The sequence below is a fragment of the Oreochromis niloticus genome, linkage group LG12 (assembly GCF_001858045.2).
Source record: "Oreochromis niloticus isolate F11D_XX linkage group LG12, O_niloticus_UMD_NMBU, whole genome shotgun sequence".
Taxonomy (NCBI): Eukaryota; Metazoa; Chordata; class Actinopteri; order Cichliformes; family Cichlidae; genus Oreochromis; species Oreochromis niloticus.
Genome location: NC_031977.2, coordinates 20,776,537 through 20,793,440, shown reverse-complemented (window position 1 = coordinate 20,793,440; position 16,904 = coordinate 20,776,537). Strand labels below are relative to the sequence as shown.

General features: G+C 40.8%; 1 protein-coding gene across 4 annotated transcripts in view; it reads right to left on the bottom strand.

Moving 5' to 3' along the window:
- Positions 1 to 777: 777 nt before the first annotated feature.
- Positions 778 to 16,904, bottom strand: part of agtpbp1 (ATP/GTP binding carboxypeptidase 1) — a 28,869-nt gene continuing 12,742 nt past the window's right edge. For 2 of the 4 annotated variants that reach the window (XM_005452054.3, XM_005452056.3), the window contains 15 exons: positions 16,664 to 16,758; positions 16,148 to 16,264; positions 15,088 to 15,854; positions 14,917 to 15,000; positions 14,665 to 14,754; positions 14,342 to 14,490; positions 14,052 to 14,139; positions 11,957 to 12,101; positions 11,392 to 11,542; positions 10,322 to 10,502; positions 9,978 to 10,107; positions 9,448 to 9,579; positions 8,719 to 8,895; positions 6,789 to 6,940; positions 778 to 2,973 (listed from right to left, as the gene is read on the bottom strand). In XM_005452054.3, coding sequence (XP_005452111.1) covers positions 2,808 to 2,973; positions 6,789 to 6,940; positions 8,719 to 8,895; positions 9,448 to 9,579; positions 9,978 to 10,107; positions 10,322 to 10,502; positions 11,392 to 11,542; positions 11,957 to 12,101; positions 14,052 to 14,139; positions 14,342 to 14,490; positions 14,665 to 14,754; positions 14,917 to 15,000; positions 15,088 to 15,854; positions 16,148 to 16,264; positions 16,664 to 16,758 — 2,624 coding nt within the window. In that variant the 3' untranslated portion in view covers positions 778 to 2,807. The remainder of the gene's footprint in view (positions 2,974 to 6,788; positions 6,941 to 8,718; positions 8,896 to 9,447; positions 9,580 to 9,977; positions 10,108 to 10,321; positions 10,503 to 11,391; positions 11,543 to 11,956; positions 12,102 to 14,051; positions 14,140 to 14,341; positions 14,491 to 14,664; positions 14,755 to 14,916; positions 15,001 to 15,087; positions 15,855 to 16,147; positions 16,265 to 16,663; positions 16,759 to 16,904) is intronic. The other 2 variants (XM_005452055.3, XM_013271861.3) reach the window with 1 other exon arrangement.

The following is a 16,904-nucleotide window of genomic DNA, read 5'->3' as shown; positions in this document are numbered from 1 at the left end:
AATCAGCTGACTGAAATGATTTGCGTGCATGGCGCCAAAGCTGGACAGGCTGTTTATATACAACCACTTTAATGCTGAGATTTAGAAGAGTGTCTGTCAAAGACATAAAGTGAAAAACTGCTGTTTATAAAAGCAAACTAGGATCTTAACCACAGTTTAATGGACTGACATTCTGAAGTTTTGGCCTCTTTTGACGCCTGAAATGAACATATTTACATTAGGCTGGGTGCTGATCTGTAACTATGCCTAGTAATCTCAGTTAGCAGCACTGATCTATAGCATCTGTGGATGCCCTGCACAGTCAATTAAAAAAAAAAGTAAATAATACAACTTGAACTTCTTGGAATATCTTGGAGAGTTAACCACACTGCCAGCCACATCATTTGTCAGATACAGGACCGTGCAAATGACTTGACACCCCTCATTTCTTTATATTTTGCTAGCAAAACAGGAAACGGGTGCAGTGATTTATTGAAACCAAAACCAGAGTTTACAAGCTTGAAAGTAAACAGCCTGAAAACTCGTTTTCCTTTTTTTTTTTTTTGAATGAAAAAAAAAAAAAGGAAAAGAAAGCTCTTTTAATGTGTTTCGCTTCTCATATCTTAAGGATCAATTACAGTTGCTTTATTAAATTCAAAGAGAAATGTTTGTATGAGGAGAGATTTTATGTGAATTTGATGTTCACTCAGGTTTCACAAAACACACGTCAGTATCACAGTGAAAAGTGTACAGGTTCAGGAAAAAAAAACTAAATATGAAATAAATAAAATACAGCAGTTTACCATATCCACATTTTATTTCCCATCTCTTCAGTCTTAGCTTTTATTTTCTGCAGTACAATCAACTTAAAATGAGTAACTATCCCAACAAACGCAGCCCAGCATTGCACTGACATAAATATGACAGACACGTATCGCATATTATACCGAAATTACACGTGAATATCTCACACTCACACACACACACACACACACACAGAGGACAATAATGCTGTGTTTCTAAGATGTCCCAAACAAAACTTAAAAGGAAGCAAAAGACAGAAAACAGAGGAGTGAAATGGGTTTAGGAAAGAGAGGAGCGAAAAAATTATTGGGGGAGTGAAGCCGAGTTAGAGTGGATAATCAAATTGAAAGCAGAAACACACTTTAAGAGCATTAGCTGAGCTGAATAATGGAATAACTTAAACTCCTGCAAATGTGCACACACAGTCTGCACCCACACAGAAAAATGACTCATGTACGTACAGGAAGCATCACAGAAAAAATACTTAATAATTTAAAAACAGCAAGCAAAAAAACAAAACAAACAAACAAATCAACCTGTACAGGTGCAACAGAAACACATCTCTACGAGCAGGAAAAAAACAATTTGATACTCAGCACCATCTGTTTTACGCATGGGTCTGTCCTACACAAATCCACAAAATATACACACAAGAGGAAAAGACAACGAGGGGAAAAAAATTCCAGTATAGACATTAGAGAAGTGTTACCGTCGAGCTTTGGGCTGGGCTCAAACAAACGAGGTGACTAAAGATGAGGTTTCCACACCACTCGCATTCACTTTGTCTTTGTTCTGTGTGATTTGTGTTTGTCCAAAGTGCACAAGGGTTTTCTGCTTTGTGTGCAGCTCATGCTTTCTTGTTCATCACTACTTTGTTATACTAACACGGTTCATAAAAAACAATGAAAACACCGACATGTGGATGCTATACATTCCACCTAAATGTGTGACTGATGTTAGTTTGCTGCGTTTACATCCACGTTTTAAATACTGTACAAGGTTTGTCTTTATAAAGACGTGAACATTCTGCTTGTGTGTGATATGAATAGCTTCGGTTTTGGATAAAGCAAGGCAGAGAGCACATGGGTGATCGAGCCATGTGTCGCGTGGCCAAAGAGGGAAGGAAGTAAGGTCACGGCTCAAGTCTGGTTACATCTGAGCTGGTTCTCGTTCAAATGATGTTAAGATATGAGAGCTGTTTGATCATCTGTGCATCCCATTTCAACACTGATACCTTGGCTTCTCAGAGAAAAGAAAGAGACAAGCAAAGAAGGCCTGAACAAACTAAATGACTACAAAGTTAAAGTGCAGGGCAACAATGAAGAAAGCTAGAAAGAAGAAATAAGAAGGCAGGCAGATTGGATCTCGGTGCTGGCCAGTGGAGGAGATCCAGTTTCCCTAAATCACCTGCAGAAGTGTTTCTATCAAACACAGCGTCACAGATGAGAGGGCTTTCAAAAACTACAGAAGCCACTGGCTCTATTATACAACTACAACCTTGGCAAAAAGCTTCAGCGTGAGTTTGGAGGTGATAAAAAAGGAGCAGCGAGTGGACCGGGGTTCAAGTTAAATGTCCAAAGTGCCTGCTGGTTGCAGCCCTGTGCAGCTATATGTGAATCTCAGAGGCTATATGGTGTCTGAGGTCAAGGCTTACAGTTCATGACGATTAAATTCTGGTAGTGAAAGGTGAAAACATTCATTAGAAGCTTTATTTTTTGTATTACTGTGGCTTACATCAGTCTAGGTGGAGTACCTTTAGGAGCAGCACGTCAGCCCCGTGGACAAGAGTAAATCGATCTGCTCGACGCACACCTGTGTGGTGCTTATGTACCATTTGGATTTGTGTTTACAGCAGGGTCAGGTTTAAATCTATGCTATTTATCCAACAGTCAAAGTGAGAAGTGTTGCTATGTCACCTGTGAAATCTTTAAATTTAGATCATCTAAAAGCCCAGGCACCGGCTGTTTGTAAGCTCAAACTGCCAGGTACAGATGAGATTAACCCCGCAGCGCTGATCCCTGCGATTAGTACGAGTCGGACAGCTGATCGAGGTGGTCGGGATTCTCGTGGACGTTGTTGCCGTGCTCGTGGTGGTCGGGCTCCGCGTCCTCATTGTCGCTTTCTGCGCTGTAGTCTATAGCCTCCAGAAAGGACGGCTCGTCCTCCTCCATCACATAGGTAGTCGGGCTGCTGGATAACAAAATAAAGAGTCACTGCCACACGTGTCATGGATAATGGTTAAACTGGAAGAATGGCAAAATGTGAAAGCACAATCAAATCATATCAGGAGCTTTCATTTAAAAGAATAAATAAATAAATAAAATGTTTCTTTATTTTGTGATGTTTTTAGTCAGAGGCATGATTTATTTTTTAATTTAAATACTATACCAGTAAGACAGGTCATTATTTTTATTGCTGATGGAGTTAGTGATTATCTTGGACTGACTATTAAATTCTTAGTCAAAAACAAATTGATTTTTTTTCCTTAAAGTTTGATTTAAAAAAATCTTTTCTAAATGAAAAGGCAGCAAAAACAGATCTGAGAATCTAGATTTAACATTTTTGCTTGATATATGACTTAAATGACCGATATAGTCATAAAACTGCTGCAGTTTGTGACCTTAAATGTGAGGATTTGCTCTCTTTCCTCACATTTCTTCTGTTAAATGCCACATAAATAATCAGATCCTGCCGGTAAGAGTAATTGCTTAAACACAGAACAAGAAGCAAATGCAAAAATCCAAACAACAGACCTCAAACTCTGCAAAATAATTATACATATTAATATAACATTTACAAATCATAAAAACGTAGAGACCGCTAACACACATTAAATGTCTGCTTTGACCAATGAGGCAGTTTTTTTTCTGTGGGTCTTAATGGTTAAATGCTTGCTGGTTCTTTGAGGTTTTAGTGGCTTTAGTGGGTTTTTAATGGTGTTAATGGTCTGAAATGTGATCCCAGGGAGACAGTTGATCAGGGGGGCTCAGACAATGATCTCCCACCAAGCTCGCCAGAGTATGAGTGGATGAGAGAGACAGAGATACGGAGAAATTACGCATCAGTATATGTACAGTAAACGTGTATGTGTATAAGGTAATGTGTGTGTGTGCGTGCGTGCGTGTGCGTGCGTGTGTGTGCGTTTAATGCATGTTGTCCAAGCAGATAATGAAAGCTATGTGTCAACCATTTCAGGCCATTACAGAAATATCAAACCAGTTTTTTCCCCCCCATTTCTGTATCCACCAAATTGCACTCATCTCCATATACCGTCTGTCTGAATATGCAAATCCATATATGTTCATTAAAACCCAAATTACCCTCAGTCACACAAGGATAAACCTCCACATCTGCAGAACCTTCTAAATCGTTCTGGGTCCTTTCTTACGCGCACGAAAAAAAAAACAACAGACCGCATTGCTCGTATCCACCCATTTAAGCACTCCAGTTATTTGAAGACACATCCCAGTGGCCACAATATCATCGTTGTGATGAACTCTTAAATGGTAAGTGGTACTATACCAAGCCCCACGAATAAAGCCATAAATCCAGGATGAGAGCAACCAATCCCAGAGGGTACTAATGCCCGCACACACACACAGCCACACAAACACTTTTGGAGTCCCTTAATGATCAGACACATAAATGATGAATGAATATATCAATATGAGAGTAGAGTAGGTTAGTAACAGAGAGACAAGGAGATGCAGGGAGAAAGAGATGTAAGCATTAAGTGGTTTGGAATATAAAGCCATAACTTGGATTCGACTTCTTTAACAAAGCAGAAGCTAATGTATTAAAATAAGAAATGAAGATAACCTCGGTGGTCACAGCTTGGGTTTGGCCAAGCTTAATAATTTATTGGCTGTGTCGAACTAAGTACAATCTAATCTGTGTCGACCTCATATTTCTGAACTGGTCATTTCAATCGAGGTGATTAGATAATGCATGAAGCTACTGGGTGATTTTTTTTTCTTCTTTTAGGGTGAAGAGCAGTGCTGACTCACTGTCACTTGCTAAAATATGGATGAAGATGCCCAAAACTTGAGTGCAACTATGGTTTTTGAATGAGTCTGTATTTAGATGTGGACAGTTAAAACTGCATTTTTCTTCTAACCCATAAAACTCTGATGTAGATTACATTTTTTTCTAAACCTTAGTTAATGTTGGTTTGTCAGACGGATACGTCATTATTTCCTAATTATAGCAGGTCCACTGGGTTCGGTGAGAAAAGTCCGACAGGCCAACATGAGGTCCAATTAAAATGTTAAAAATAATTTTCTTTAAAAAAAAGGATTTAAATGTGGTAACTTGTCACGCATCTCTGGGACGCTTTCAGAGAGGCTTTCATTTTTAATACTGCTGCTTGGGAGTCTAGTTCTATTTCTATACTTCCATGCCTGGAATTTCGCCATAGAGCTCAAACTTGTGCACAGACGACAAAGATTGTGGCGCGTGATGACAGCTGGGTCTCCGGTTATGCCCGAGCAGTTTCCAAACCTAAAGATGGTACATCAGTTTAAGGTCACCCCACAGGGTGAGACTGAAGGCTGACTTTTCCTGCAAGGTCCTGAGACGCCTGAGCAGGGGCACTCGGTGATCCGAACTGTAATGCGTGCAACTGTGTGACGGCGTACACCGCACTGAAGAGGCACAAGTTTTTTGCCACCACAACATAATCATCGCTCACCACCCTTCCCACTCACCAGACTTGGCTCCCTGTGACTCTGTCAGTTTGCCCGAGATAAAAATCAAATTGAACAGCTCCCATTTTGACACACTGGAGAGGATCCAGCGCGCATCGCCGACGCACAAGCGCGAGGGACGGAACGAGACTTTCAAGGAGCAATCTTAAAATAGCAGCCGTGCTGAAAACTGGTCCGGAGGTGCACGAGAAGACAAGGACTGCACCTCATATAGTCTACGACAGAGTAAAATAGAGAGCAGCAGCAAATCTATACATGAACCATCTATCTATCTCTATATTAAAACATCAAAACAGATAATAAACGTGGTAAGTTTTCTGATAAATGCTGAATAGAATTCAGCCCTCCTTTTAATCCTATGCCTGATACTGCAGTTGTATCCTTCCCTTTACTGCACTGGGGAATGAGAGAATAAGAAATAAAGTTACTGTACACTACTGCAACAAATTGAACACTTTGAGACAAGAACTATAAAGAACATAACTATAGAATAAAAAGGCCGATAAGATTAAACTTCATCTTAGCAGCTGAACTATAAAGACATTCAGTTTTACCATCCTTTGACACTTAGGCTGTATGAGGACACGCTGTGATACTGACTTTAATAAATTGCTTTCCTACTTTGTTGCAAATGTATTCCAGCTATGGAGGGAGGCTAATCTCCACGTTCCACGCACATGTACTATCCTGCACCATCAACTACTTCACACGGCCCTTAACAACTCTACTGTGTAGGTGTAAATGGTTTTATCAAAAGAGATCTTCTGGCTGTTTTAAGAAATAATGACGCTACTGACAATTATTCATGACCACTTCCCTCTCAGACCAAAGTTTTCATTATATTCCTCACACATGATCATTGGTAGAATTTCAATGATGCTCACAGCAGCCCTGCATAAATTCAGGCCTTCATTTGTTTCTTGAGTAGTGCTTCAGAGCCAGAGTGACAGTCACACCGTTGAGAATCAGTGCCGAGGGGGAACGTGTCTGACAGTAATGAGGATATTTGTGCAGATAAAAAAAGAAGGCAGTCTGTAATCATTTCCAGGTAGATTTATGGTAACGGAAAACATTATCAATATCTCAGATATCTTGAGAAGGTTGCGAGAGGACAAGAACTCCACAGCTAAGAAACAAAAAGCTGAAAAACTTCAAATACAAAGGAGGAAAAAATAGGTTTATGAGGAGAGTAGTTTTTTGTTTGCTGTATTGTTTCAATAAGACCAAATTCCACAGCTGTGTGTGGCTTGTTCAGATGACTGCACAAAGTCATGGCTTTGCCTTTTCCGCAATACTAACCTGACCACTTTGGACTGCGTCCCAATAATATCGCTCTCCAAATCCAGTAGGTGTTGGTGGTTCCGGAGCCCGGTCAGCCTCTTCAGCCTCAGCAGTGCCACGCAGAACTGAGCTCCCATCTCCTCCAGCTCTCTGGTGCCGATCTGAAGACCCTGGAGAAAACGCTAAATGGTAAATGGTCTGCACTTACACAGCGCAGTTCTTAGTGGTTCTACAAAGTGCTTTAAAATGTGTTTCTCAATTATCCATTCTCAAACACACTCCGATGACGGCAGTGCTACAGTGCAAGGTGCTCGGCTGTGATAGTGGGCAACTTGGGGTTTGGTGTCTAACACCAGGGAACTTTTGCAAGTGGAGAGGGTTGGGATTGAAACACCAACCGTGAGATGACTGGACAGCCCGCTGTACCTCCTGAGCCCAAGATTTTAAACTTGATACGTTCACCAGAAAACAAACTAACAACTCATACACATACTCGCAAGTACTTCCAATATACTGACATATTCAAAAATAACTGCAAAGGTCAGAGTGAATCTAGTTTAAAATGACTGCTGTGGGTTTTCTAAAGCTGCTCTGGAGCCTGGGGATAGAGTCATTGTCCAGCTTCAAACGCCCCAATTCTCGCTGCGGCCAAGCACTCGGTAAGGAAACTTTTCATGTGGAGACATGATAATTTATTTCATTTTCAGGGACACACATTCAAACGCATATGCACCCCTTCCTACACCCACACAAAGTCTGCACAGTTCATTCGTACAAGCAAACTCACACAGGGACACACTAACCTTCAGCTCACCCCGAATCCCCACCCCCCCAAAAAACCTTCATGTTCTTTTTCCCCCCCAGGGCAGAACAGAAGGAGGAACATGTAAACTTGGCCACAGACATATGCAGCCACAAATCAGGGGACATTAGTTCCTGCACATCTGGACAAAAACTTTCATGAAAACCAGTAGGGGTCTTAATCAGAGCCAAAATGGCATTGTGGGACTCAGTGTTAGATGTTGACATTGGCGGTAATCAATAGGAAGGAAGTCAGCTGGGATGGAACACCATGGAGTTAGAAAGAAGAAAGGAAGGCAGCACAGTCAAAAAGGGAAGAAGGAGAAAGGACTGAGAAGAAGCAAAGACAAACAGCACCGCAGCTCCACCTGGTGGGCATGCAGAGGAGCAGAGGGGCACCTCCCTCTGAGAAAATGACAAGCTTGTTCGAAAGAACATTTTAATTTCAGGGTCATTATTCTAAACTACAATAAAATGCCCAAGTCTTTTATTTGTCCATACAATGAATGGGTACTGTTAAGATTTTACCTGCACTCTTATTGCTGGATTGCACATGTGTTGATGTACAATATAATCATAAGTTTTACACATTGCCAACCTCATCAGAGTAAGCAGGTGGGGCTGTTTGGTAATGTGCCTCAGGTGCCAACAGCTGCAGTAATCTCCCTACAGGCAAATGTATGAATAACTATGAGCGATTATTGAATTATCACAAAATTAACTGTTGGCTGGAGCTTTTCATTAAATAGGAACATTAAAAGTAGTGATTTAATTTGAAGTGGAAACAACTGTATTTTTCTGCATTGGTGCAACTCACTGCTCTGCTTATTATAAAAACACTGTGTTTGAAAGTCGTTCCAGAGGTGGGCGGCACCTGCTCAAATGAAACCATTTCTTCACAATCAGTGAATTTTCATTAAATGTAGCAAAAGGTAGTTTTGAACAGCCTGTCCCATCTACATGACAGGACAGCACAGAAGTGTTGTCATGAGAGCAGAGCTCTTACAGCTCTGTTAAAATGAAGTCTAAATTGTTATTATGCTAGATAAAGACTGACTGTACAGTAGCACTCTTTGTCTGGTATTGGTACCAATTTAATACTAGTGTTCGGTAGCAATCCATACTGAATAAACAAATATACCCATACCTTATATTTGCCCTGATCACAGCCGCAGAGCGTGCTCTCCATTGTATAGCTGCGTTGCACTCCGATCTCTCGCCAGACAACCACGCGGGCGGTTGCCTCTTTGGAGCGCTCCACAACAAAACTGCAGCTAGCCATGCTGAAGACTGGAGCGATTTGGGACAGGATCTTGGGAAGGGTCTGAAGAACATGTAAAAAGTGTTTGAGAAGTCTGAACGTCTTTGTGTAGGCGTGTGTGTGTGTGTGTGTGTGTGTGTGTTAGGGGTGCAGATGATTAAATAAAGAAAAACAGGAATCGATAAAAGCTATAGTTAATTTGGGTTTTCATTCCCAAATGCAGACAAAAACATTTTGATGTTACCAGTCTGAACACAGAATGTGGAAAAAAAAAAACAAAAAAACAAAAACAAACTTATTTTGTCTTTGCAAAATGAGTTTAAACACATTTGAAAATGTTTGTTAAGACATGGTGACAGTGTTAAAGAAAGTCAACAAACAGAACAGGTACCATTACAAAGATTTACTTACTAAAATTAATATCTTCAATATGTAGGATTAACTATGTGCTGGTGTAATTAAGTCGACTGATGGCATGTCTTTTCTGGAGTAATACGAGTACAAGTTAATAATGGTGATTCACATTCAGCCCAATTAATATCCACTGATATGTTAACTGTACTTTCAGAAACTGGGCAAGTCTGAGAGAAGTTTGTGTGCACTGCTGGCATTCACCCTGTATCCAAGGTCCTCGTGCAAGTCGCTCGATGTAGCACTAATGTTGGACTGCCAAACTGTCTCCTTTACGCTGCAGCCGTACATAAACACATTCTTCTTCCTGGAATGACCGTGGTAGTCGCAAAACACCTGTGCATTCAGGCACACATGCACACACATACACGGAAAAGAAGTACATTGAATAGGTTTTTTACCATGACACTGAGACTCGAGTTATAAAATAATGACATTGTCTGGTCAGTTTGCAAAGAATAACAGCCTCACCCCTCTTTGTGCCTTTACGTTGCCACCCATTGCAATATACTGGTAAATAAAATTATATGTAGCAGAAAGGCCAGCACAGGGTGTTTATGATAACTATGTGTGTAATAAAACTAATGCAGTTATTTACAGATGTTAAGTTCAGTGAAATCTAGTGAAAAAGCAGCCAAACAGAATATGCAGCTGGATGGAGAAAAAAAAAAAAAAAATGGTGTCGCAAAGTGGAAAACGCCCCTAGAGTAATTCCAGTTAATTAGAGGTCATACCAGTGGTGCCCTCTGTATGTGTGCAAGGTACTGCAGCAGGCTCTTAGTGTGGTAGATGGTGGGGTGGAGCTCAGGATTGGGATTCTGCCACTGCCGATTCAAATCCTCTCCACTTAGAGAACAACGATGACTATAGCAGAAAGGAGATGGCAGAAGAGGGGAAGGATACAGAGTGGAGCACAACAGAGCAACAGCTAGAGAATCCTTCAAGACAAGATTTGATGTGTGTTAACGTAAAGCTGTGACCACCGTGCAGGCCCAGGCTCGGCAGAGTGTGTGTCGTTGGTGTGTATACTTGAGAGTTACGAGTTTGCGTTAATTTAGTTCCATTTCTTTTTACTCACTTCCCATTTATAACTCCATCAGGGTTGAGCATGGGCACTATCTTGAAGATGTAGGCCTCCCTCAGGCTGGCTGCCAGTGGGCTCGTGCCCATTAAGAATTCCAGCGTGCCCTTCATTACCCAGCTGGCATTGGTCTCTCCGGGGTGCACTCTGGCAGACAGGAAGATCAATGGACGGTTCCCTGAAGAGCGAGAAAGGAAAAAAAAAAAAGTGCAACACAAACATGAGCACAGGAAGATGGAATGAGGAGGAAAAAAATCTTCAATTTAAAGTTTTTTCACAGCAGAGAAACAACATCAGTGCAGCGCGAAACTATTTGGAAAATAAGAGTATGCCCTGATACCTCAAGGCTGTTTTCCTGTTGTACTAGTCATTTCTATCAGTTACTGGGGAGGTTTTTCAATTAAAGGACCCAAAGAAATTATCACCAACTAATGACAGATTACTTGTGATAAAATAACCTCAAGTGGATCAAAAATCTACCTATTAACAGACCCTGAAATAGTTTTATCTGCTTAAACAGGCTACAAGATACTCAAGGAGATTCATAAAAGCAAGTAAGTTGGACCTTCAGGCTCAGTTTACTTTGTTAGACAGACTGCTCCCAGCAGTCAGGAATAATCTTCATTCTAAGGATGACAAATTAGGTGTATCTGAAAGGCTGTTTTAGGTGATAGTGAGTCGAACTAGAATTCTTCCTTATGACCATTTTAATCAGAGCGTCTGGCAATGAAACCCTTTGGACTTCTTTTACATTTACATGATTCCTATGATTGTGATTTTGTTGCGCATTTGACAATTTTAGTTGGATAACTCAATGATTTAAGAGCCCAAATAAGTTTGAACTAACTTTGTTTCACCAGAATAAACCTTCAATATCAATACTTTCCACAAGTTCCTGAGTGCAAACAAAATGATGAATCCAGCAGTTTGCAAAATCTATCGACTCCAGATTTTTCTGACATTTAAAACCACAGAGCACTGCTTCTTTGGCATTTATTACCAACTCTAGAGAGAGCTATATAGCTTTAACTAAATAACTCCATATAGATCTACATTTATTTACTCACTAAACTGACAGATGTGATCATTTGAGTTGGACTCGGGCATGGCAGTGATGGTAAGAAGGGGGCAGCTGTTCCCCCCGAGGGTTTCGCACAGCACGTCCTGTCTCAGGTAGATATGTGGGGTCCTCAGTGCCTCCAGTTTGGCCAGGTGCATCTGCGCACAATGACAAATTGCAGCTTTTAATCCCACTCCCATCCACAGCTTCCATTTGAACCCTGAGAGCTTTTGGATGTTTCTCTTTTTACATGTTATGGTTGTATTATTCTACTGGCTATTTAATGAGCTGATCACCATTAAGTGATTTAGATTGGGTTTAACTGCTGAAGTAATTCCGTGAGGCAGCTCTAGATATATGCAAAAAAAAAAAAGGTAATGTACCTATTCTCTTGATAAGTGTGCAGTAGACTGAGAGCTAATAGTGGTCTGCATCAGGGTTCAGATTACAGGTTTGTGATATTTAGCAACAAGGGAAGAGAGTGATAATTACTGTACGAGCGCATGCTAAGACCCAAAATATCATTTCAGTATTCTTGAGGTTACACATGTCCTGTAGTGCTACAATAATACCTTGAGCGTAGAATATGTATAAGGGTAATGATAGGCAAAGTAGCAGACGTCATCTTTATGGCTGAAGGTTGTGCTGAAGGTCAGAGTGAAATACGATTTTCCTTTCTGACCACCAGCTGCGATGGAACTCCTTGCAAAGTGATTCCTACGAGGAGGAAGAACACTTCGTGAGCATCTGTTGAACGCCAACACCACACACACTCTAGTTCTTCATTAGAGATCTCTGCATAATCTTTGCAGGACAATACATTACAACTTTCATAAGTTATGTTGATTTGTGTGCTAATATAGGAAACTAGTAAAAGTGGAATCACAGTCAAAAAGCACTTGAGCAAGTACTGGAAGCTATACTAGAAGTTGTAGTATGGAGTGACTACCTGAATCCACTGGATGGCACTGCAGTTATTTTTATAATAAATATGCCTGGCCTAATGTGAGCTGTAAAAACTAACCAAAAGAGAAGGTTATAGCTTTATTATTTCAGATGTTGCATGAAGTGAAGACAACTGGTGTGAAATATTATTTATGCTTCACTCGATTTAAAGAATGGATTAATATATATATATTGGAATATTCAGCATATATTTCACTTCCATGGTATGGATATAAGACATTGCAGGGGCCTGTGAACACTGTTAGAGATAGAAAAGCCTTTGGATGTCAGCTGGTGCTTGGATATATGTGCATGTCCACATTTAGTTGCTGCTAAATTCCTTATGATTAGCCCAAAGCCTCTTGAATGAAACTAGTCTCTCATTTACCTGAGTTTCTTTTAACTTTCTTTCACCCTTTTCCTAAAATTTATAGTTAAGACGAGACAAAAGATCATAAACAGGTTTGGTCCTGCTGTTAATTTATTAGAACTGTCAAAGCAAGGTCTCTCCTCTGGGGTGAGGCGATGACAACACTGTAAATCCTACTTTTCTCTGAAAATATACCTTATAACTTTTGTCGCTGTAGATATAAAATATGTGATAAAATGCACTCAGTGGCTACCATATTAGGTACATCTTGTTAGAATCAGGTTGGATCACCCTTATTTCTTCATGATGGAGATTTTGGTTTATATTGACATGATGGTGTCACACGGGTGCTGTACATCCATGACGTCAATCAGTTATTCCACCACATCTCAAAGGTGCTCTATTGGACTGAAATCCTGTGACTGTGGAGGTCATTTGAGGGCAGTGAACTAATTGTCACGTTCACTTGTTATTGATTATTAAAGCTTTATGTGAGTTATCCTTTTTAAGGTAGCCATCAGAAGATGATCATAAAGCTATGGACAAACAACAATACTTTAATTATTCTCCAAAGGGCCCAAAGTGTGCCTAAAAAATCCTCAACTCCTACACCATTACACCACAAACCACAAGCCTGAACAGTTGATATAAGCCCAGACAGATCCATGCTTTTATGTTGGTTATGCCAAATTCTGAGCCTACCCTCCGAATGTCGCAGCAGAAACTGAAACGGAGCAGGCAAAGTTTTTCCAATCTAACATTGTCTAATTTTGGCGAGACCATGCAAATTTGAGCTTCAGTTTCCTGTTCTTAGCAAGTGGCTCCACATGTGGTCTTATCTTGCTGTGGCCCATCTGCGTCAAGGTTCAACATGTTGTGCTTTCACAGATGCTCTTCTGCACACTGTGGTTGTAACGAATGGCTATTTGAGTTAATTTTACCTTCTCATCACACTGAAGCAGTATGGCCACTCCCCTTTGACTTGTGGTATCAAGGCATTTACACCCAGAAAAATGCTGCTCACTGGATACATATATGTATATCTTTTTCGGGTTAGAGACAGCCATGTGTGAAAATCCTAGTAAATCAGCAGTTTCTTAACTACTCAGACCAGCCTGTCTTGTACCAACAACTATGCCATGAGTCACTTTTCATCCTGATTCTGATGCTTAGTTTGGTCGTCTTGGCCATGTCTACATGCCTAACTCCACCAATCTGCTGTGTGCTGTGTGACTGCAATAACAAGAAAAAGTGCATCTAATAAAAGCAGCAAGTGTAAGCCTACTCTTGCTTTAGAGCATTTGATTTTCTGCTCAATATTGCCCATTTCACTACAATATGATTGCACCTACTTGTAGTAACAGATGTCTGTTCCCATTCTAACCCAGCGAGGTCTGCCACTGATTGCCTCCTGCACAGAGTACATCAGTACCTGCATGCCTACACACACAAAGACGCACAAACAGGGAGAAAGCCCAAACACAAAATAAGTCAAACTGTGCTGTGCAAATTCTCAAGCAAATTACAGTCAAATGTTGTTACTGTGCCTTTAATACAGCCTAAATCCATTTCTGCTGTATAAAAATCTTTAAAACAAATGAATAAATAAAAGTTCTGTGGGTCGGATTGTTATTCTTCTCACCATAGTTGAACTGGCTGTTTGACTTCTCACAGTTAATGATGTTGAAGCGGTAGGTGGTCCCAACACGCATCCCACTCACTTCGAAGTAAAACCACTGGTGGTAGTGATTACTGTTGATGTCTGAATTCAGCACAAGGTCATACTCATACCTGAAGAAATACCACAGAATAAGCTCTAAACATGAGCCCAAACATCATCAACCATAAAGAAAACTCATCTAGAACATTTTAAGCGTTTAATATTAGTGAAGTCACACACAGTAAAAGCTTACCACAGAGTGATTTCTGTAACACTGTGTACTCCATTGAGTATTAAGTACTTACTTTCTAACTTGAACTGCCTTTCTGAGGTTACCAGACTCAAACTGAGAGTTAAACTTCAGTGATTCCCCACTGTCTTCAATGACAGGGCAACTGAAACATGAAAATTAATATACAGTAAATGGCACAACTCTAATTATAAGGACCAAATTAGCATTTGTTAGTACCACTTAACTGCAAATGCTCAATAATGGAAACAAAATTCATAATTTTGCATCAGTTTAACTGTAATTAATAAAAAGCTTTAAGGCTCACCTGGGAATGTCCAAGTCATAAACCACTTTATCCAGGATGTCATTCGGGTGAATCAACCTCTCAATGTCCTGGAATATCTTAGATCTGCAGCGTAACACCCAAAAAGAAACTTTTAACAGACTAAAAGGATAAATATTCTTCCATTGCTTATTAATGAGGATGACCTCTCACCTCTGTACACCATAAACTCTTTCCAGAAGGGGTTCCTTAAATGTTGGGGCTACATGGCCAAAGTAGTCTGGGTAAGCCACTTCAGCGTACTGTGGGACAGAACGTGTCCCCTTCACCATCTCCACGTATAGGTCAGGGTCATGCAGCGGGAGGAGGAGGGCTGTGTCAGGCACCTCCAGAACCGCTCCTTCGCCTCCCTCATCCTCAGCACCCTCTGATCCACAATCTGAACCTCCTCCTCCCACACGACGTGTAGCGATATCCCCCAACAGCAGAGGTGACTGTATGTGTCTTGTAGCACTGACTGGGGATCCCTCTTGTTTCACTCCCTTTAAACCGTCCTCTACAGTCAGAGCCCCCTTGTCTTCTAGAGAGACACAATCCAGTGCATGTGGTAGTCCCTGTTCTATCATCTGGCCTTGAGGAGAATGCATGGAGGAGGATAAGGTTGTATGCCCATCTGGGGTAGGAATGTGAGCCTCCTCTTTTTTGTCATGGTCCTTGGTGAGGTGGATCGTGTCCAGTTCTAGAGATGCTAGAGAAGCAGCGGGGGTTCGAGAGGTGGCAGAGGGAGGTGGTTGTGTGTGTTGTCCTTTGATAGAGTTGCAGATCTCCTGAGAGCCTGGTGTCCCCATGTGCTTTGGGGACAGGGCTTGAGCTGTGGGCACTATGATTGGACGAGTGGATCGAGTTGAGGATGATGATGAAGAAAGGGATCCTGATGAAGAAGTAGTAGAGGCACCTTTTGAGCCTTCAAAGTTATACCCCTGCAGGAACAATATATTGTAGTTAACAGTTCATGCATTGAAGAATGTCTAGACCAGACCGCTGCCTGTCAGCCAGTAGTATTTTTAGTAAATATTACATGTTCAATCAACACCACAAATATAATAAATAACACAATTTTCTTTAACTGTTAAATGTGATAAACAGACCGACACGTGGACACATATGCAAACTTTTAGGCACCTACCCATCATGCAATATCAACACCATTCAAGCACAGAGTCAAGGTCTTACAGAACTATGAGGACCATGGAGCCGTGTAGAAAATACTGACCTGAAAGTCTTCAGATAGTTCCAGAAAGAATCTCTCATATACCCTCAATTCCTCGAATGGACGACTGGGGCTCTTTGTGGGATGCAGCTTGTTCAGGTCAGTCTCTATGTCATCGTTCTGATCGACAGGAAACAAAGGAAGAAAAACTTCAAATTGCCTGTTATACATTTGTATTTGCTCTGTCAAGACAGCTCCAATCTAGTTCTTATGAGGTTCACCAGATATGGATGACAAAGTGATTTCAGCATTCAAAGATGGCTGGTAAATTATGACTGCCCTCTACTGGAAATTTAGGAAAGTTCAGATATCAATGACTAGGTATGACTCATGAAAATGTATGATTTTGTGTTTCGCAAAACTAACGATGATATTATAATTTCCAGTGCTATCAAAGTTTAATTGTGAATCTAATTTCACATAGAGGCAATATGCTTACCATAGTGAACAAGTGTACCACATGTTAGTGTACTGTTATCATGTGAAATGTCCCATATGCATGCGAGTATTTGGTATTACCAAAGTGCGATGATCTTTCTCGTCCTCTTCATTATCAGTATCAGTTTCTGCCTCCGTCTCCTCATTATCGTCGCTTTCATCCACCACATCATCCACTGGGTACGACACACACACACACACACAGAAATTATTCACCTGACATTTCTGTTTGTCTTTTGCCCACGCTGGGGGAGAGAGAGGAGGGGGGCTTATTATTTCTGAAAATGTGAAAGAGGCCAGCACATGACCAGAACAGTAGTCC